This window comes from Fusarium solani, assembly GCF_023522795.1.
Source record: "Fusarium solani strain SB1 chromosome Unknown bctg00000007, whole genome shotgun sequence".
In the NCBI taxonomy this organism is placed as follows: Eukaryota; Fungi; Ascomycota; class Sordariomycetes; order Hypocreales; family Nectriaceae; genus Fusarium; species Fusarium solani.
Window position 1 is genome coordinate 1308835 of NW_027072150.1, and position 20066 is coordinate 1328900.

The 20066-nt window shown below is 50.1% G+C and overlaps 7 protein-coding genes across 7 annotated transcripts; 3 read left to right on the top strand and 4 right to left on the bottom strand.

Annotated features, from left to right (window-relative positions):
- Window positions 1-16: 16 nt before the first annotated feature.
- Window positions 17-4750, bottom strand: MRS44_011279 (uncharacterized protein; the record flags this gene model as incomplete). Its single annotated transcript, XM_065619674.1, has 6 exons — window positions 17-769; window positions 819-1723; window positions 1777-2477; window positions 2528-3157; window positions 3211-3666; window positions 3714-4750. 6 exons carry the CDS (start codon window positions 4748-4750, stop codon window positions 17-19), a joined length of 4482 nt encoding a protein of 1493 aa, XP_065475746.1.
- Window positions 4751-6877: 2127 nt separating this feature from the next.
- On the top strand, window positions 6878-7380 carry MRS44_011280 (uncharacterized protein; the record flags this gene model as incomplete). Its single annotated transcript, XM_046273699.1, has 2 exons — window positions 6878-6993; window positions 7050-7380. 2 exons carry the CDS (start codon window positions 6878-6880, stop codon window positions 7378-7380), a joined length of 447 nt encoding a protein of 148 aa, XP_046135018.1.
- Window positions 7381-8357: 977 nt separating this feature from the next.
- MRS44_011281 (uncharacterized protein) lies at window positions 8358-8840 on the top strand (the record flags this gene model as incomplete). The annotated part of the gene is made up of 3 exons (XM_065619675.1): window positions 8358-8378; window positions 8428-8783; window positions 8834-8840. 3 exons carry the CDS (start codon window positions 8358-8360, stop codon window positions 8838-8840), a joined length of 384 nt encoding a protein of 127 aa, XP_065475747.1.
- Window positions 8841-9345: 505 nt separating this feature from the next.
- On the bottom strand, window positions 9346-9570 carry MRS44_011282 (uncharacterized protein; the record flags this gene model as incomplete). Its single annotated transcript, XM_065619676.1, has 1 exon — window positions 9346-9570. The coding sequence occupies one exon, from the start codon at window positions 9568-9570 to the stop codon at window positions 9346-9348; it is 225 nt and encodes a 74-aa protein (XP_065475748.1).
- Window positions 9571-10431: 861 nt separating this feature from the next.
- On the bottom strand, window positions 10432-14752 carry MRS44_011283 (uncharacterized protein; the record flags this gene model as incomplete). Its single annotated transcript, XM_065619677.1, has 7 exons — window positions 10432-12511; window positions 12575-12862; window positions 12912-13023; window positions 13071-13664; window positions 13721-14161; window positions 14211-14433; window positions 14492-14752. The coding sequence occupies 7 exons, from the start codon at window positions 14750-14752 to the stop codon at window positions 10432-10434; spliced, it is 3999 nt and encodes a 1332-aa protein (XP_065475749.1).
- A 438-nt stretch (window positions 14753-15190) lies between these two features.
- Window positions 15191-18400, top strand: MRS44_011284 (uncharacterized protein; the record flags this gene model as incomplete). Its single annotated transcript, XM_065619678.1, has 9 exons — window positions 15191-15395; window positions 15450-16053; window positions 16122-16217; window positions 16624-16802; window positions 16856-17615; window positions 17779-17964; window positions 18015-18165; window positions 18219-18308; window positions 18362-18400. 9 exons carry the CDS (start codon window positions 15191-15193, stop codon window positions 18398-18400), a joined length of 2310 nt encoding a protein of 769 aa, XP_065475750.1.
- A 184-nt stretch (window positions 18401-18584) lies between these two features.
- On the bottom strand, window positions 18585-19772 carry MRS44_011285 (uncharacterized protein; the record flags this gene model as incomplete). Its single annotated transcript, XM_065619679.1, has 3 exons — window positions 18585-18765; window positions 18828-19150; window positions 19215-19772. The coding sequence occupies 3 exons, from the start codon at window positions 19770-19772 to the stop codon at window positions 18585-18587; spliced, it is 1062 nt and encodes a 353-aa protein (XP_065475751.1).
- Window positions 19773-20066: the final 294 nt, after the last annotated feature.

Here is a 20066-nt window from a genome sequence, read left to right on the forward strand (position 1 = left end):
CGCTACTTCAAAACACTCAAGCCTTCTTCTTCTTTCCCATGTTCCACTTCTTAACACGGAACAAGTAATAAGAAACAACAGCAACAAAGATATTAAACACAATGTACACCCACACAATGCCAAAGTTGCGCCAGCGTTCGCTGTTGTAGATGTTGCTACCGGCCATGAACTGGTCGGCGTTGGTGAGCGAGCAGTAGCTGCAGTTCTCTCGGGCATCTGGGTTTTGAAGTTGTCCGGGTGCCATCTTGAGATAGTCGGAGAGGTATTCACCACAGGTCTGGTTGTCGGGAGGGTTGAAGATGGATGTTTCGGCCGCGGAACAGGTGACGGCTCGGCCAGCTAGTTGCGTGGAAACAATGCCGGCGACCCAATAGGTAAAGGGACTGACTCGGTACATGAAGATCCAGAAACCGGGAAGGGCTGTTGGGGACTGCATGACACCGCAAAAGGTCAAGGAGAGGAGGACCAAGAGAGTGACGATTCCAGAAGCAGTGAGAGCGTCGGGAAGAGCGGCGATGGTCATCTGGGCAAAGGAGCTGGCGTAGAGGAGGAGCTGAATCATGAACAGAAGGACAAGGCCTTGGCGGGCCGAGCTTTGGATACCGACAATGGGGTAGTAGAATGTCGCAAAGATGAGGATACCGGTAAGGATCTGATAGGGAATTTCGACGATGACGTTGGCGATCATGAAGGCTTTCCAGGAGTAGGCCTTACTGGGGCGCTCTCGGACTTCATAGAGGGACCGCTGTGTGACGAAATGAGGTTGGATCTGGAGTCTGTTAGTATGAATCTGGAGGAGGGGCTGTCAGGAAGCTTACCTGTTGGACGATGGTGGAGAAAATGGTGATGATCATGAAGACTGCAAACATGATATTCTGCATACCAGCAAGAGTACCATCAGCCTTCCAGAAGGAAAAGCCAACAAAGAGACCAGCGATAGTTCCGAGCATGAGCTTCGACAGGATATACGAAGGCATTCTCCAATATTGCTGGAACACTCGAACCGTCACCTCCCGGAGCTGATCAACAAAAGGCATGGCAAACTCAGAGTGGCTATCCGCGGTATCTTGGTTGGACGAAGGGTTTGGCTTTTCCATGTGGATTCGATCCACTTCAGCGTAGACGTCGGCTCGCTCTTGGCTTGCCTTCCACACGCTGTGCCAGTCTTGACCAGAAGAGTTGGTACCGTTGTTGACAATCTCAAGCATCCATTCAGCAGGGTTTTCTTCGTCTCCACAAGCCCGGGCGCCGTTGTTCTGAAAGTATGTAAGAAGCTTGCGGGAGTTGTCGCCAATGTCGCCGAAATAGACAGTCTTGCCACCACGAGCCAAGAAGAGCAGACGATCGAATTGCTGAAAGAGAACAGCACTAGGCTGATGCACAGTGCAAAGAATAGCCTGACCCGCATCCGCAAGCTTCCTCAAGAATGCGACAATAGCCCAAGAGCTCTGAGAGTCCAGACCACTCGTCGGCTCATCGAGGAACAGGAGGAGCTTTGGCTTGGCGGCAAGTTCGACACCGATTGTCAGAAGCTTGCGTTGCTCCACGTTGAGGCCTTCACCGGGGACGCCGACGACTGCGTTGGCGAAATCTCTCATGTTGAGCATGTCGATGACTTCTTCGACCCACTTGTGCTTTTCTTCGATGCTGACGGACTTGGGCTGGCGGAGCATGGCGCTGAAGCGGAGACTCTCGCGAACGGTAGAGGTGTCGAGGTGAAGATCTGGCATAATGATTAGTGCTGAGTGAAAAAGAAAGAGAAGGGGTTGTTCTTACCCTGCTGCTGAACATAGCCAGTCTTTCGCTGGAAGCTCGCGTCCAGAGGCTGACCATTGACGAAGAGATCACCAGTGATAACACCCATCGTAGTTCGTTGCGCGAGCACATCCAACAGAGTAGTCTTTCCAGCGCCACTCACGCCCATCAGAGCAGTAAGAGTACCAGGCTTGACCCATCCAGTAACGTTATCCAAGAGCCTTCTAGGTTCGCCCTTGATCTCGATGTCATAGACCAGGTCCTTCCAGGTAAAGATATCAGTCTGCGGCTCCATGGCGGGAAGAGTTCCAGCATCCGAGCCCCGAGACACGGCAAGCTCTTCGTTGACAGCGCTTCTGTCGACACCGCCCTGGAGGTGTGCGGGAACGTGGCCGCGCTGGAAGACGAGAACCTCGGCCTTGCTCGCAGTCTTGGAGTTGAGCTCAGTCGCGACAAAGTAGATGATCATGAAGCCGATGAGGAAGGCGAAGAGGATGCCGAGATTGCGCCAAACGTGGGAATAATAGTACTTGTAGTTGGTCTCGATGAAGGAGTCGCCGTTGACGGTGTACTCGCCAGCCACAGCGCCAACAGCTGAACAGATCCAGGAGTCGCCGGAGAGAGGTGTGTATGCTGGGATAATGGCCGAGCACGTAAAGTTTCGGCCGTGGAATTCGTTGGCGATGAGAATCTCGAAGCCGTAGAAAATCGGGTTGATCCACCTGTTTAAGATTAGTTACTGTTTTGACGTAAAGCTTTTGTTACCACTCACCTTATCCAACTAAACCAGTCATGCATCTGAGGCACACGAATCATAAAGCCAGTGTAAATAACAAGAGCCAAGACCATGACTCCAGCGAGCAACATAGCCTGAGAAACCGTCTTTGTGATGGCAGCGAGAGTTCGGAAGATGGCCGACATGACAAAAGTGCAGAGATACGTAATCAGGAAATAGAGGAAGAACTGGCCAGGCTCCCGACGCAGTCCAGCCATGAAGTAGAGAATGATGTTGAATACGGTTCCCGTGATGAACTTGATCGGTATATCTGCGACAATACCTGATATGGCTTCGGCGGCTGGGTGATAGAATGCGTAAGAGGCGTGTTTCTCAACAATAGGTCGTTGCTCGTAGAGGTTGTTGATTTCGGAGATAGCCGTGAGAGCGTTCATGAGAATGGCCATGAAGAGAACAGCGCCCTTCGAGTAGAAGCCGACAGTTGCATCAGGGGTGTTGTAGAAGACAGAACCGATAATGAGGGCCATGATAAGGTTGGTGGAGACACTAGTTGCTGTGGCAGACAGGTCGTTCCAGATGCGTTGGTACGCTCGTTTGGTGGTGAGCTTGATCTGGGTTGCCAGGCTGATGATATAGGGAGACTTGGGGCGGACGTGCTTTGCTTGTCTGTGAAGTTGTTAGTTGATAGTTGAAATAGTGCGGAAATGACATGTACATACCGGAAGTTCTTTTGCTCTCTCAACTCTTGGATGGCACCAGACCTGGGATCAATGGGAAACTCCTGCTGATACAGCTCAATCTGCTCCTTCAGAGCCCTGTGCTCGGGAGAGTTGAGCCAATATGTCTCAAACTCCTCAGGAGTACGAGGGACCCGGTTCTCCATACCCGGTCGGATCTGACGCTCCTGTGGGTTGGTGACAGAGGTCAGGAAGTCACCCGTCGTTTGACGCTGAGGGCAAAGCCAGCCCATTCGCTCAAAGTAGTCCTTGGCCTCGCTTGCGGGACCAAAGTAGATCTGTCGGCCCTCGTACAAGACGACGGCCTTGTCGAACAGGTCGTAGATGGCTTGACTGGCTTGGTAGATGGCCATGGCGTGGGCGCTGCCGGTATAGTCGGCAGCCAGTCGGATGGTCTGAGCAAACTTCAGGGCTGTTGCAGAATCCAAACCGCGTGTACTGCAAAATGTCAGTAAAAGGAATACCACTCTGAGAAGTTTACTAACCTGTTATCCCATGCCGCCAGGGGCGACTGCGCGAGGATCATCTCTGCGATACTCACACGCTTCCTCTCTCCTCCCGAGACACCGCGGATAAAGTCGTTGCCGACCTTGGTGTTGTAGGTGTGGCTGAGACCACAGACCGCCATGACGATCTTGGTGGCAATTGTGCAAGACTCCTCGCGGGACTGGCCGATGAGAAGGGCGCGGTTCGAAGGCATGCGGCAAGCAGCTGCGAATTCGAGGGTTTGGCCGACGGTGAGATGAGGGAAGTGCTTGTCGACCTGTTTGATAGAAAGGTTAGTCGGAGTCTGTAATTGTAGTGCCAGAATACTTGCCTCTTGGTTGTATGTAGTCTCGCCCTTGAACTCCTTCATCATATCCTTCTGAGGGATGCCATTGTAATGGATAGTCGATGACTCTCCAATACCCAGTCCCTCTAGTTCACCAGTGATGGTCTTCAACAGTGTGCTGCATCCCGAACCAGGTCGGCCCAGAACGATCAAAAGCTCACCACCGCGAAGAAGACCATCAAACTGGTTAAGAATCCGCTTAGGCTCCTTCTTTCCAAAGCTGAGATGCTCTCCGATGCGCATGGGGGCTTGGACAACGTCGCCAAGGGTCTGTTGAAGCTGAAGGGCAGCACCAGTGCCTGAGACACTGAGATTCTTGTAAGCGACTCCAGCAGCCTTCAGACTCACGCCCCCATCCTGGAGTTGTTGCATAAAATGAGGTAGCCATTGGGCAAGGTCGAAATCTTTGCTGGTAGGGTCCAAAGCAGGATCTTGCGCATCAGGAGTGAAATCGGGGATACCAGATGAAACAGCAGCCAAGCTCTGTCGTCGCTGTGAAATCGAAGTAGCGATTCTCTGAAGCTCCTGACGATCTCCCTCCTCGATCATCATGGTATCCCTTTGTGCGCTGTGCAGCCGCGTGGCCATACTCAGGGAGCCATCGCTTAGGGTTCTGGTTCTGACACCCGATCGGATAGGTGCAAATTCGACGTCGACAGTCGGACTGTCTGATGATCTTCGTTCGGTCATGGTGATTGGAATGACACTATCCCCGTCAAAGCTTGTAATTGAGGAAGTGTCTGTGGTTGAGTTATCCCATAATCCAGGGGCCAGTACACATATAAATAATATTAATCTCGAGCTGATAAACTACACATACGTCATCTTGTCAATCAAGGGTCGGGGTATCGACGAACCCGACGAATTCTATGGAAGCGGGAAATTGTCAAGACCGTCGAGCAAAGCTTGTGTGAGCTTCAGGCCGCGGACACCGAGACTAGAGTCTGCGCTGTCGGGGTGTTGGGCGCACCCGAATCCGCCAACAGCATAGCGTTAAAGCCGGGGCCCTTCACTTCCCCAGAGGGGAGGGTGAGTCAGCGGAAAGCCATCGAAAACGGCTTGGAGAGAAATAAACACTGAGACAACGTCAACAAACCGGGTACAAGGGCAAGCACAGCCACGTAGACGCTAATCTACGGCGACATCATGCGTCCGCAACCCGAGCCATGCTACCAATACCATCCCCTAGGGCTGACGGGACTTGGTTAAGGTTCTGCCAGGGTCGGGGAGTCGGGGGTGCGAGGAATCCGAAAGAGATGACGGCAGATGTTAGCGCGATTCCGCATTCAGAATTCTCAACTGCCGCTTAGTCAGAGGAGAAATTGACCGTTCGGCCTGATTGTGGGCCTGTTAGAAAGTACCTATCTTACTGCAATCTTTTCTTATGGATTTAGGTACTCTATAACTGCAAGGAAGAGATCATCCTCTGGAACCCTCAGGACATGCACCATGATGAGGCGCTTAGAAAGAGCGGAAGAGCGGATGGTGTTCATCTTGCTCCTTAGCGAAAGCTCTGTGATTTGTGTTGCCACACGCAAACGGAGGAACTGAAATCCCCGATGGACGTTCTTGGAGCTGGCCTGAGGAGCTCAATCATCAACAGAGCTAGAACCTCAAGTGAAGAGACCAAGCAATTTAGTGAGGAATTTGATCTAGTGTTCTGTCTCACCCCAACAGATTAGTCCAATGGCATATGAACGCAACGGCATATGAAATGCACGTCCCTCTACTCGCGAACAGGCAAGACCCTTGACCCAACACTGTTCTAGACCTGGCCTTCAGCTTGGGACATTCGGCTCGACAAAGGCATTGCCCTGTGCGGTTAGGAGCTGTCCCTGCAGGGCCACCAATGAGGATAATACGAGAAGAGGCTTCATTTGAGTTTGTTCGAACTGATCTGCATGCAATCACATTTTGGTATCTTTGTTGGTATCTAGCCGACAACTTTGTGACTGGTCTGAATCAACACCATCACATCAGACCATTTTTAACTACTAGCAAAAGGGCGAGAGAGAGTTTGGCAATTTGAGCTAGAATCTTGGCACGGCATCTTGAGGGCCATCTCTCCAATCTATGGATGGATTTGGATAGCATCCAAGCTAATTTTGACAAGATCATCGCTCTTCTTTGACGCTAAAACAGCACTGATCCGTAGACGAGGTTCAATTTCACGCTAATAGTGAAGACATTCTCAAAGTTATCATCCAGACAAAAGAACCAAGTGGGTTGGTTGAGGCGGGTGATTCCGGCAGTTGATCTTGAAGCTAAAGGCAATGCCATGTGCAGCATGGATAGCTCAATCCAACGCTTTACACTAGCACCTTGCAATTTCTAATTAAGCGATTAGGTAACACCCTTCAAGTTTCCTCTCTGAGGTTGTTTCGTTGTGTGGTTCCGATTTGCGCTTGCATGTTGCATGGTGCTAACCAGCCCACAACACCACCACTGAAATAAATCCCCAAATCCACCTTCTACATAGGCAGAATATCTCAGTCAAAAGCGACAAATTCCAGAACTCTTTCAAAGCATACGATAGTGGTCGGTTGATTACGACGACTTTCCCAGTTGGAAAAGACCGACTCGGTAAATTCAACCCCGACACGGGGATCGGTGATTTCGGCCGAGCAAAGGCAGGCTTACTCCGGCACGCCACCTGAATACTCCGTCTTGATGAGTCGGACGACTTACAATATAAATATCAATCAAAATTGCTCTAAAGTGACGATTTTCACAGTGTAGTTTTCTATACTTGTTCACTCATCCAAAAAAGAAAGAAAAAAATCCCCCGGCTGAAAATCCCCATACTACAACGCAGCAATGGCATATGTACCATCACCTGTCCAGCCCGCCGCAAGGTCACCCTACTCGATACCCGAGTCTCCATCCTCTATGTCAAAGGCATCGACCTTGCACAGTGTTTCCGAGAAGGAAGAGTAGGTCACCTTTGTTCATCTCATGTGCGAGTACAAGTTCTCAACACATATCCCAGACTCAGAGGCACTTGCCCTGTTCACGGAGCCTCGCAAACACCCCATCTCGAGAAGATGCTACAAGCCCGCCCAAAGGCTGAACTACAGCAGCTCACAGTTGCTCTGAATGATTTAGCCGATGAGAACAGGTGTGCCAAATGCGCCGTACAAACCATAACAAACATCGTGATGGGATATGTTCAGGATGTTCGCTGGGCCAAGAAGAATGGCAAGTGGTCCAAAGAAGACAAGAAGGCGCTCAAGATGGAGATCAAGGGGTTGGCCAAGGGTGTCAAGGCAGACATCAAGAGCCGTAAAGCGGAGATGAAGAGTGAGATGAAGAGCCACTGATGCACCATTGAAGTTCTTTCAATGTTCATGGCGAGTGTATACAAAGCAGATTGTTATTACTTTGGTTCACTTACGTCCTTTTTTAGTATTCAAGTGCACGATCAATATTCCTTGGACACTGTTCATTTCTGGTGATATGTGATATGAACATTACTTTGTTCTGTGGAAGCGGCGAAATAGAGCAACATTGATAGGGATTTTCTGGTTAAAAAATCCATAAATATTATTCTAGTTCAAAGAGATTCGAATTTAGGCCATCAATGCTAAAGGTAGTTGTAACCACAAGATAAATTTCGTCTTTGATGCATCTTGCTTTAGGGTAAACTGGCAGACACAAGATAATCAACCAGGAACGACATGTTCCTAACACTCGATTAGCTCCAAATTCGATGGTAATGAAAACATTCATCCATGGGGAGTAGGTAATGGATTTGAAGCGGGAAAATCGCCCTTCATAGACTCTTATCTCATCGAGGTCAGCTCTTGTTCATTTTCGTGGTGCCTTGGAAAAAACATGAGTGAGGGGAGGAATGCGATTCGATCGATCGAGGCCAAAGTCGCGATTTGATTGGTTGAAAACATCGGAAGATCTGCTCCGTCAGATCCGATTGGTCTAGGAATGATTATGTCAGGAACGAGAGAGCGAAAGAGAACTCGCCTGCACTTGCACTGACACCTGAAACATGAGAGAAAAGCTTAGTCATTCATTTCTGTCAATCAGTGGCCGGAATCTGAGATGCCTGTCCTCCTACGTCATGACAAGGTTTTGCAGGGATGCCTCATCTTGACTGCAGAAACCGGTTCTTTCACACCCTGCCCGCGTCTGGCTGTCGGTATGACGCGCTCCTCGTCATCTCCGCAGTTGAGATCCTGTTTGTAGCATGTAGCCATAGAACAAAAGAACACTCAAGTCTCCGCAACTCTGTCCAAACTAGCCATCTCCTTTCAACTTCTCCCATATCCCCACAGCCACAACCATGCCTCCAGCCCCGACACAGGTAGCTAAGGCAACTCTAATCTAGGGGACAGGTGACTGACACAAAGCAGGACGTTGAGCAGCGCGACGGTCTGTCTGATGACAGCCAGGACACCGGCGCCAACTACAACGAGGAGGAGGCGCCCGCGAAGAAGGAGAAGACCCGTAAGAAGACCAAGAAGAACAAGGCCGAACGACGCAAGAGGCGGTCTATGTTTACGGATGACGAAATGGACATGGGCATGACGCAGGGAAACTGGGGTATGCAGCAGCAACAGCAGCCACAACAACAACAAATGCAACAACAACAGCAGCAGCAAGGCGGTGGTGGGAAGAGTGATGCGCTCAGTCTGCATCTTGAGTTGAACCTGGAGATTGAGATTCAGCTCAAGGCGAGGATCCATGGTGATCTTACTCTCACATTGCTGTAAGCTTTTGTGCAAGAATTGTCGTGCACCACAGCTGACATTCTCCCAGGAATTAGAGGGCTTATGGGACGATGCATACAAAGATGGGCATCAATACGGCTGGGCATGTTTTTTATACCTTGTTTGCCCAGGTCTGGTTACGGTTCACATTTACGACAGATGGAGGGAGAATCTACTCCTCCAGGAATTTGCATTTGGTTTCATGATGTTGGCCCTGCAGGTTTATTTAGTTTCATTTAATCTTCAATTTCACTTGTGGCACAATTAGTTTTCGGACAAATCTGAGTCTATTCATTGTCTCTATCTACGTACTATTTCGCAGCCCATGAGCTGCGGTTGATCCCTATTCTTCAGGCTGCAGCTCGTCAGCTGCAGCCGGGGCAGTTTATTAACTCCCAAGTTTCCCCATTGTCCTTTTTTTTTTGTGGTTTCTCAATTTTCCTCTCTTTTCTTTTTGTATTTTTCTTGATTTTGTTGTTGCTGGACTCAGTCAGCTCCCTATTCGTCTAGGTACTCACCTGTAGTGGTCCCCCATCGTCCCCATCGGAGTAGATCCTTCATCTACTTCTTCTTGCTCTTGGTGGTGGTGTACAAGTTGTTATCGTTAGCCGCCTGCTCCTGGAAGCAGTCGTTACAGACGAAGTCCGAGTAGCTAATCGCCGAGGTTTGACCCTGGCAGCGTCTGCCCTTGCGGACATCCTCGCACTGAACTCGACCCTGCTCCCGACGGGGCAGGGTACTGTCGCAGTGGATGCAGCGGGCAGCGGTGTACGAAATGTTGCACATTTTGGCTTGTGGTAGTGGTAGAACCTGAAGAAGTTGGGTGTTCGTGGTGGGTGGTGAGAGCTGAGAGCTGAGAAAGCTGAGAGTGTGCGTTGGTGGTTGGTGGTGAGAGTTGTTGTCGAGAAAAAGATGAGACGAAGTTGGGGGTCTTGGGCCTTTTTATACTTGCGAGAAATAGATACGGTGAATGCATTTAAACTCATAGTATCGAGTGTACGATTGTTGTACGCGAGGCAGAGCGAGAACTGACTTTGCACATCGGCGTGTTCGAAGCTGTTCGAGAGGTGAGTAAACGGATATCACGTCTGAACAAACCAAGAACAGCTACATGATCACGCGAGGTGCATGACTAGAGTGAAGTGAAAGGAAGCGTATGTTCACCGACTTGGACTCGGCGGAGAAGACATTGTGTACGGTTTTGGTGGCACGCCTGTTCAGCCATTGGGCCAACTGAACAATGTTTTGATCATTGGTGTGAACATATTCCGAAAGCTAGGCAAGTTAGGAAAACCGAATTTGCATAGAGCAATGAATTATCCATGTATGATCATATGAGAGAGTAACAGTTCGTTTAGGGACATGTGTGCCGGACAGAGACCAAAGTAAATTTAAACGTCACAGGCGTTACTTGAACTGCAGAGCAACGCAAGCCTAGCTAGGAATCTTTATTGTTATGTACTGTATTTGAGTTCCCCTTTTGAGTTCGTCTTGATCAGGTTGTGACCAAGTAAGCCTATGTTTCAACGTACGCGCTTGCGAATTGTTTGAGTCCTGATTGGCTTTTAACAGCCCCCCTAACATCAAATAAACAAACTAATTTCATCAAGCCCTATGAAGCAACCCTACAGTCGAACATCTCTGAAGCTAGAGCCCAAAGCCATGTCTATCCATGATTGTTACAGCCCATTCAAGATCCCAGCGATATGCAAATTTCCGCACCTCCCGGCATGCTTCATCGTTGCCGCCCGTACGGCTAGCCGAGAAAGCACGGAGGACGTTTTCCATTTCAACCTCGTCAAGCGAGAGCAACAATTTTACCTTCTCTGCTTGACTTTCGTTGTTCCTTGCAGCCCTCATCGCGTGATGAAGCGGCGTTTGGCGATCTTCTGTACTGTCTGCCATCCATGCCAGTGTCGGATCTGCTTCGAGTAAGTTCTCCAGCGTCCTCTCATCTATCCAGTATGTTCCGGCTGCTAATGAGAAAATTGTCCGGCCTTGGTGGTTTCTGATGGATGAATCCAAGCGGCAGGCCTCGACGATAACGCTGATCGCACTACCGGTTCTGGACACACGCTCTGTCGGTCTCTTACCTCCAGGCTCCCGGTGGTTGAGGTTGTCGGTATGTAGAAAAAGAACCGGGATCACACTTCTTGGGACGAAGGTTGATGTTAGCGCTATGTGAATTGGCAGGTAGTCGTCCCTGTCTGGAGTGTTGACAGACACAGCGCCATCAAGTTCAATAAGCCGTCGGGCGATGATCGCACAATTCCTGCAATCCCTGTCTCCACACCCTCTTCTTGCAAGCCTATGTATTGGCCGGTCCCCTCCGTAAGCCGTACGCTGCAAGTCGTCTTCATCCGCAAGGTCTAGTAGAAACATGGAAAGAGGATGACACTTTGATTGCAGTACTTCGTGCAGTAGGCTACCGTATTGTTGCAAAACTTTCTTGCAAGCGTGGTATTCTGCAGAACCAGGCCTTTTGATGAGAGAGCTTGCACCAGGGGCTGAGATCTTGTCGCGATACAGATTTGGAAATGCTCGCCGAAACCACACATGTACCAAGGAAGAATCTGCAGGTGGGTCTTTGAGCCATCGTTTGACGCGCGAGGTCGTCGACCCCAATTCGTTGGTAACTTGCTCAACAATCGTCGCGTGGTCGAGAACGGTTCGCGACCCCAGAAGGAGTTCCAAGATCTCCAAATGGCCAGCCAGGATGGCTACGGCAATATAACGTGTAAAACGGGCGATGGTGGCTTCATATTGTGAATGCAAAAAGAGCTCTACAATTGGTGCATTCGCTCTGCGGATGGCCTCGAGCATCGATGACCAGTCTCTTCCCATGTAGTGACGCTCCTTGAAAGGATCGATTCCTTGATCAATGATATACTTGCAGATATGGGCATGCCCAGCTCTTGTGGCAACAAATAGCGGCGTGACATAGCTCCCTGTCCACGTCCTGTGGAGAGGCTCTCCCGAAAGATGGAATTGTCTGACTTCCTCAAGGTTGCCTTTCCGGCAAGCTTCGGAAATGTCTCTTGATTTGGTGCTTTTGGTGGAAGGAAATGAGACCGCCAATTTGGAAGAATTCTGGTGAAAAGCCTTGCGATGTGCTTCAAGACGCTCGCGGGACTCACACCCAACGTCATGGAGAAAACAGTCAGTGTGGGTGCACCTATATGGCCGTTCATGCCTGTCAAGGTGCTCATCACGAGCGTCTTGGCTTCGAAACCCAGTAAGGAACCTGGAACAGAAGACTCTGGGGCATTTGAATCTTAGGGGACCGGAGAGATCCAGGTATGCACTCTCTTTGGAAAGGTCGCGGTGTTGTGACTCTCCTGCCGCTCGAATGGCGATCACGCGAGATTGTATCCGTGCGTCGATATTCTGTGTGCGGAGCATATTTGTTCCTGTTTGAGCGCAAGCCTCCATCTTGCGAATCGATTGATTTGAAGGGTTGTCGGAATAAGGTGTGAGCAAGCCCACCACAGACGAGACAACGTCGGCTGGGGGACCAGATACATGCTTCTGTGCTTCTTCAACATGATAACAATAGTTAACGGTGGCGTAGTCGAGGAACCCGAAATAACCAGACTGGAGAGCGTCTTGGGTGCTGTCCGTTTCTGGGTCTTGGAGAAAGGGCCGAGAAGAAAGGTAACGGCAACAGAAGAGAGCCAAGTCGGCATGCTCCTGGAGAAGATCAATGATGCCTCTCTGGACAAGGTATCTGCCCAAGATTATTAGTCTCTGTGGCCAGCTGAGAAAACCCTTGATTTAAACGTGAACACACCTGCCAGCTGTCTCGTGGACCATCTGTATGATCTGCTCCGACTGAAGACCCCCAAACATATCGCAGATCGTGACGTCAACGAGCGAGCTGCAGATGTCCTTGCAGCTGTCAAGGCGGCGACGCTTGGGGTTGCAGGTTCCCTTTTCTGCATCGATGCAGAACCTTGACTGTATCTCGCGCCATCGAAGAGGCCTCTGGGAGCAAATGATCCAACCTAATATCTTTTTGACCGTCTTCTGTCGTGATGGCTTGGACTTTTCTAGCACTCTTTGAATGATTCGCTCGTAACTGATCTCGTCAGAAAACACTCCCATGCGTATCCCAGTGTCTTGCTCACGCTTTGTACAGGTCTTCGGGGAACCTGTCGCTTTGCATCTCATCTTCAAATTCATCCACCGAGTCCATGGATAAGAAATTGGACATGACGACCTTAGTATATAGGAACATGCCTAGGGAGTTAGAAGCGGCAAGCTAAGGGGCTGCATGAGATGAGTACCTTGTGATGTCTTTGCTACTTTGGTGGCAAGCTCTTCTTCTTGTTCCGGTGTCTGGGAGAACCTCGCGCATATCTCGGCGGCTCGAGATTTCGAGTACTCCTCAATATCTCTTTGGTGAGATTCAAGCGTGTCAAGCCTGATCTGGGGCTGCGCTGACAACAGTTGATCGAGTCGCCCGTCTCTCTGTCCGCAGACCAGCAACCTGAGATGACAACCCCGTGAGGCTGCGGAGGGAAGAACCTTGTCTAGAAACCAGGTAACGATTGCGTTGGGTTCGTTCTCAGCACACTCGTCAAGACCATCAAGTACCACAGATACGCTGCGTTGGCTGGTCAAGCACTCGCGGGCCAAGTCTTGAAGAGTTGCGAGACTAGAGAGCTCGAGATTGCTGCTCATGGGAGCGGACTTCTCATACAAGTATCGCATGATGGTTTCGTCTTGTTGAATCAACTGAGCCAGGATCGTTCGGAGCATCGGCTTGGCGGATTTTCGATCGTCATCATCGTGTCTGAAGAGAAAGTGGACTGTACTGCCATGGATAGGGTCCTTGCCCATGAGGTAGCGAATGACTTTCATCGCCAAAGTTGTTTTACCTTGAAGATGCTATTTAGCGGGAAACATGCGAAGTAAGGAGGATCGGGAGATATACCAGCGCCAGGTGAGCCGTTCAAGAATAGAATATTTCCTTGAGAGGATGTTGCCCCTTCCCACGCCTGAAAATGAGGATGCTGAAAGATCCAATCACCGGCAGATGGGGAGCTTAGTTCCGGGGAATCCAGTCGACTGCGAGTCCCGAACCTCAAAATATTGAGCTTGTCCTCCAAAAACTCCTTCATATCTTGATCTTCAACTGATGTCTGGCGCTTCAGGCATTCAGAGGCCATCGCATTGCGGATCCTGTCGAGATCCGCTTCAAGCCTATCAAACCGGTCATCAGCATGCCCTCGAAAGTCCTGAACTCCTTGATGGATGGCATGTGCCTGCAGCCTCTCGTGAGATAGCTTCTCCTGTCGAAGCTTGAGCGCGCGGATGATCGGCTCGACCTGACGCCGGAAGCTTCCCCATGCCGCCTTGAAGAACGTTATCCAATCTTGAGATGGTCAGCAGTTTGTGTATCAACGGATGTGGACGAAACAAACTAGGTCGAGAAAAAACAACTAGAACGCAGCGATGGAAGCGAAGAATGTCAGAAAAGTAGTCCTCCAAGGCTCGCCTGAGGTGTTCTGCGCCGTTGCTTTTGATGAGTGTGTGGAAGAAGGCGAGGTTGCTGAGCGCCTCCCCAATCTCCTCATAAGCATCTAGGAGTTGCTTGATGGAGTCGGCCCAAACTGTGGCAGCTATGAGAGCGAGCTTAATGGGCCCCTAGATCAACCATTTTGTGAGCGAGAGCGGAAGTGGTGCACCAGCATCGCGGCCATACCCAAACGAATGCCACAACCTCATGAACGTTGAGGAAAATGGAGACGAGTTGTTCAACGTGCTTCATCGCATCGAGGAACTTTTCAATTCTTCTGAAGTTGCAGAGTCTCTTGTCGCGGCCGAGTTTGGCCTGTATCTGTTGAATCGCTGCATTTAGGTCTGGGAGGTTTGCGTTGTTGAATTCCTGTTTCTGGTCCTTGGAAAGATGACTTCGGAACTGGTCTAATGACCGTTCGAAGCTCGTACTGCTGGTAGATGACATGATGCTGTGGCGTTGATGAAACCGGCCGAATGGTTACTGGGAGTGATGGGTAGGCGACCGAGAATTAAAAGGGGAGCCTATGCTGCAGCCCCCATGACAGTCTTGAAACTGGATGGGATGCATGGCCGCCAATTAAAGACCGTCTGCTACGGCGCCACATCTACAGTCGAGACGTCATTCATGTTGCTCATTGGTGTTTGTGACAGCTGAGCCTCGGTGAGTCTGCCTGGGCGGTAAGAAACTGTAGCGGGTTGGTGCACATTTCGTCTCAACCATGGCGGGGCTGTGCCAACCCCTGACTGCCAAGAAGTTGTAGCCTACAGGGCATTCTCACGCTGTCAACTCATCACTTGGTTGTTTTCCTCATCGCCCCAGCTTCATTGCTTTCATCACGATCCATCAATAGGCAGATCGCTAGCCTTATTACAGCAACTCATCATGTCGCGGCCCGGTAAGCGGTATCGAAGTGGTGACAATAGCCTCAATAATGAGGCTCCCCCCAAAAGAATTTCACGGCTCGCCTCTGGTGTTTGCGCCACAGGCACTCAGCCTGCCGGCTCGGGCATGGATTTGGACATGCCAGATGCGACACCAGAAATAATCGATTTGACCGAACGAGAAACAATTTGTTACGGAGCGGCAAGTCCTCTTTCTCTCATTGGCCCGAGCTGAGTTGACTGGAAATAGTTGTGCGAAGCTCAAGCACTGATGGCCCCCTGGACACCTAACCAGACCTCGCCTTGGACTCGATTTTACATGTTCCCCGTCGAGGTCAACGAGGATGGGTGCTTCCTGTCAACCGACGATGGACTCGACACGGAACAGCAACACGTTCTTGACTGCCGCACCTGCTCAATACTATGTTTTGTCGCCAATAAATTCAAACGCGTGTCGTTCGTGGCAGTTATTGCGATTGAGGCGCTTGACGCTAAACGTGGAAAGCCAAATCGCAAGCCGTCACCTATTGGAGTCACAGTCAACGTCTACGGCTCAAGGCGCTTGATAAACAAGGTTGGCCGGGCCATGAAGAACGTTGACGTTGTTCTTCAGCATCCAGTCTTTCTGGATTCAGAAACCCGCTATATGAACCCCCATTACTCCTATCCAGAACGCAAGAAGACTGACTTGAGACATCTGATTGGGCCGTTATACAAAGAATTCAAGTCAGCTGTATCTCAGGCCATTGGCGATGCTTTGGATTCTGCAAATGACTGGGGTGATGGGGTCACGTCAACAGTCTGCGACAGGAACGACTTGGAAAGCGTGCTTGACTCTCTCTTGATCGATACGCGACTTAAAGAGTACGTTGTTTTCTAGAGCTGTTGTTGGTGAAAACTTAGCATCACTTGCTGACGCAAATGTTCTATAGCCATCAGATCTCAGGCATTGAGTTCATTCTGACACGAGAGAACTCGTCCTTTGTCTCAGAGACGCACGCAAGGTTACTCTCTTCGATTCATTACAGGTAAGCCTCGCTTCCTACATATTGAACCTTTGGCCAAGCTGACTGGAATGGAATAGCTTGCTGTCCCGTCGGACCGTCCCTGGGTGTGGCGGGATACTAGCAGATGTCATGGGTCTCGGGAAGACATTGACAATGCTTGGCGCGATTGTGTACTCAAGGCACCTGAACGATAGACTTAACACAAGTTCCAACTCCATGGCAGAGTTGCAGGATAGTACACTGATTGTTCTACCATCTCGACGTAGGTTGTGGCTGACACTTGGACTGCAATTTGAACCTTGTGGTCGGCACAATGAAAAGTTGCTAACTGAGTTAAAGAGGTCCTCGACGTTTGGAATAATGAAATTGAAAGGTAGCTAGCCACCTGTTGGATTCGTATTGATAATTTTTTGCTGACAATTTATAGACGATTCCGACCACAAACTCTGAGGACAGCAATTTTCCACGGCAACAGGCGGGCCAAGGAGGGACAATTACTTCTCGAGAGTGATGTCGTGTTGACTACGTACCACACACTGGAAAATGACAGCAGCAGGGCCAAGATATTACAGTCCGTCAAGTGGACTCGCGTGGTTCTGGACGAAGGTACCTGGATCCGATAGCAATCCTTCCTCAGTGAAGCTAACTACTTGATACAGCTCATCAGATACGAAATCCATCCACCAAGTTCTTCAAGGCTGTGGCAGCTCTCGAAAGCGAGGCACGATGGTGTCTCACCGGCACACCGATCCAGAACAGCCTCGACGACCTCAGATCACTGCTCAAGTTCCTACGGTTCGAGCCTTTCTGCCAGCCTAGGGTGCTGGAAGAGCACATCGTAAGGCCAATGAGAAAAGATCCCGAACCTGGATCCAGCACAGCACGGAACCTGAGGGTTCTTCTCAAGGCGTCTTGCCTTCGAAGAACTCAAGCACTGCTTCAACTCCCGACCGTGACGGCAAGGGAAGTCTTGGTGACACCTACGGTAGCAGAGAAGGCCCGATTCACCCAGATTCTCGAGCAGTGCCGTGCAGATTTCGACTTGATGGCCGGCAAAGAGACCTGTCGGAAGAAGCCCAACGTGCTTTTTTCAGCAGTTATGAAGCTCCGGCAGGTTTGCAATCACGGAATCTCCCTAATCAACGGGAGCAACCCTAGGCTCTTGGACCGACTCGCTGTACCGGGAAAGGCTAGGAACCGCTCACGCTCGCCGACCGCAGATCCGACATGTGAATTTTGTAATGTCAAGGCTGAGGAAGATGGCTTTCCGCTGGGGGATCTCGATTGTTGTCCGTTGTGTGACCGGGTTCTGCTGGAGAGAAACGACGCAAGCACCCCCAGAACACTATCTCCATGCCCGCTCTCGCCGTTTCGCTCTGGGGAAGCATCCCCTAACCGAATGGACTCACCAAATTTTGGGTCAGACACACTAACCCATTCGCTATTCAATCATGAGCTGGCAGGGCAGTCCTCTAAACTCACAGCAGTGGTCGACAACATCAAAGCGTCCTGTTTGACCGCGGATTCAAAGAGGTAGCATCCATCATCCATACCCACAACTGTTTAACTAAACGATCAATAGTGTAGTCTTCACAAGTTGGAGGATGACACTCGACATGCTCGCAAACATGCTCTCTAGCAGCGGGATAGGATTTGTGCAAGTCGATGGACGAAATCCGGTTATGGACCGGACCGCTCTATTTTCAAAGTTCTGTGAAGCTCCGGAGGTCCGAGTCCTTCTGATATCCATCAACACTGGCGCGGTTGGGTACGTTGCACACAAAGGACCATGGATAAGATCTCCCTAACCTGACGCAGACTCACCTTGACGAGGGCAAACGTGGTGCACGTCGTTGAGCCACAGTGGAACCCAGCGATTGAGGAGCAGGCTATCGCAAGGGTAGTAAGAATGGGACAGACACGGCCAGTGACCGTTTTCAAGTACATCATGACTGAGTCTGTGGAACAGGTAACCAGCTATTGAGCCATTGGGGTCACGAAATGACTGACTTGTTGATGCAGGGCGTGGTAAAGCTGCAACAAAGAAAGACTCGCATCATAAAGCTATCGATGCAAGACAGGGATGAATCCGATGCTGACTTCACCCTGGATGTAAGTAAATAAGATTTGATATATCCGAGCCTCTGATGCTGACTCCAAGATAGACTTTCAAGTTTGCGCTTGATTCCAACGAATGGAAGTGAAAAGGAAGATATATTACTCAATAGAGAAGTCAAGACGTGTAAGGTATTTTATTGAGGATTTGGGACTGGTATCGGATAGAGAGGTTATATATATCAAGCATTGATCATAGTCCGCTCTTACAGCTACCAAGAAAAAGATTCCTTCCTATCATGCAGACCAGCCGACGCATATCTTGATCCTTTCTTACAATCTCGCGAGCTTCTCGTGTGGGCGGCAGTCAGGTCTAGAAAGCGTAGCCGACTGGCTGATCATCCAGCAAATGCCTTCACGGAGATCATCATCCCAGGTGTCGTTGGCTGGAGCATCAGGCAATCTGCGGAAGTAATGGGCATAGCCTGGATAAACATTAAGCTTGACCGGGACACTAAGAAAAATGTGAAAATTAGCTGGGGCTCTATAATTGTGGGATCTGGAGCATTTGATTACCCCAAATGTTGCAGCTTCTTGTTGAACAGCATGCCATGGTCACGCAGCGGGTCATCGCCGCAGACCATTATGTGCGTGGGTGGTAGCTTGCCAATAGCTTCCTCGTCAAAGAGAAGTGGGTTAATGATTGGACTGTCACGACACGACTCAGGGGGATCCATCATGTGGGCGTATTGTACAACCCATGAATAAGAGAGTAGGGCCGCATTCTGACACTGCATTGGAGAAGCCTTGCCGTCTTGGATCTGTTCGTAGGGGAACTTGTCAGGCAAGCAGAGCCATGGAGCAGCTAAACATTGACCTTTGATGAAAGACTCTCTCAACTAAGTTGAAGAGGCCATCATTAGCTGATAGATAACGTGAGAGTAGTTGTTTGCCTTGACTCACCATCCTCTCTCGAATGACGATACTTGCTGTCAGACAAGCACCAGTACTGATCCCCATGACATACAGACCAAATTCCGGTGGCATCCCAATGCTGGCTGCGTTCTGCATGACCCAGCATCGGGTATCCCGAGCATCTTGGAAAGGCGCGGGAGTTGTCCACTCTGGAGCCAACCTATAACCCACACTGACAACAGTGACGCCGCAATTCAGGGCTAAGCTGGTGCAAGTAGCATCCTCGGTGGACAAAGAGCCAGAGAAGAAACCACCTCCGTGGAAGTACAAGAGGACCGAGGCACCACGGTTGCCAGGAACATAGAGTCGTATGGGTATTTCAATACAGTCCTCGCCAGCAACCATCAAGGTTTTAGTCTTGACGCCGTGGTCACCCATCGCCTTTAACTCGTCGCTGCTAACAGTAAAACGCTGTGAGTTGATTCGACGACGAATGTCTTTTATATCCGGGTTGCTTGTTGGGTCAGGAGTCGGAGGTAGTGATTGTTGTTGGAGGAAAGAAGTCCATTCTGCAGAAGGGCGGATAAGGTAGCTGAAATCTGCCATTGCGAAGTGTTTTTCGTATGAAGCCTGTTTAATAGGAAAAGGTGAATCTGATGCCGCATATTTCTACTCTTCTTCGTGGATATTTATACTTGAGTGATAACCCCGATCCCCGATGAGCTGCAATGATGTCGGCGTTCTCAAGGCCCGCGATCTTCGGTGCTATTTATGCCCTGTGACCAAGTCCATCGATCCGTTGCTGATCACCAGCTTGAAACCTGCAGTAGATTCTGTGAGTGGAGATTCGGCTTTGTAGGATGATCGTCGCCTTGCTTGGAAAACATTGCAAGCAGCGGC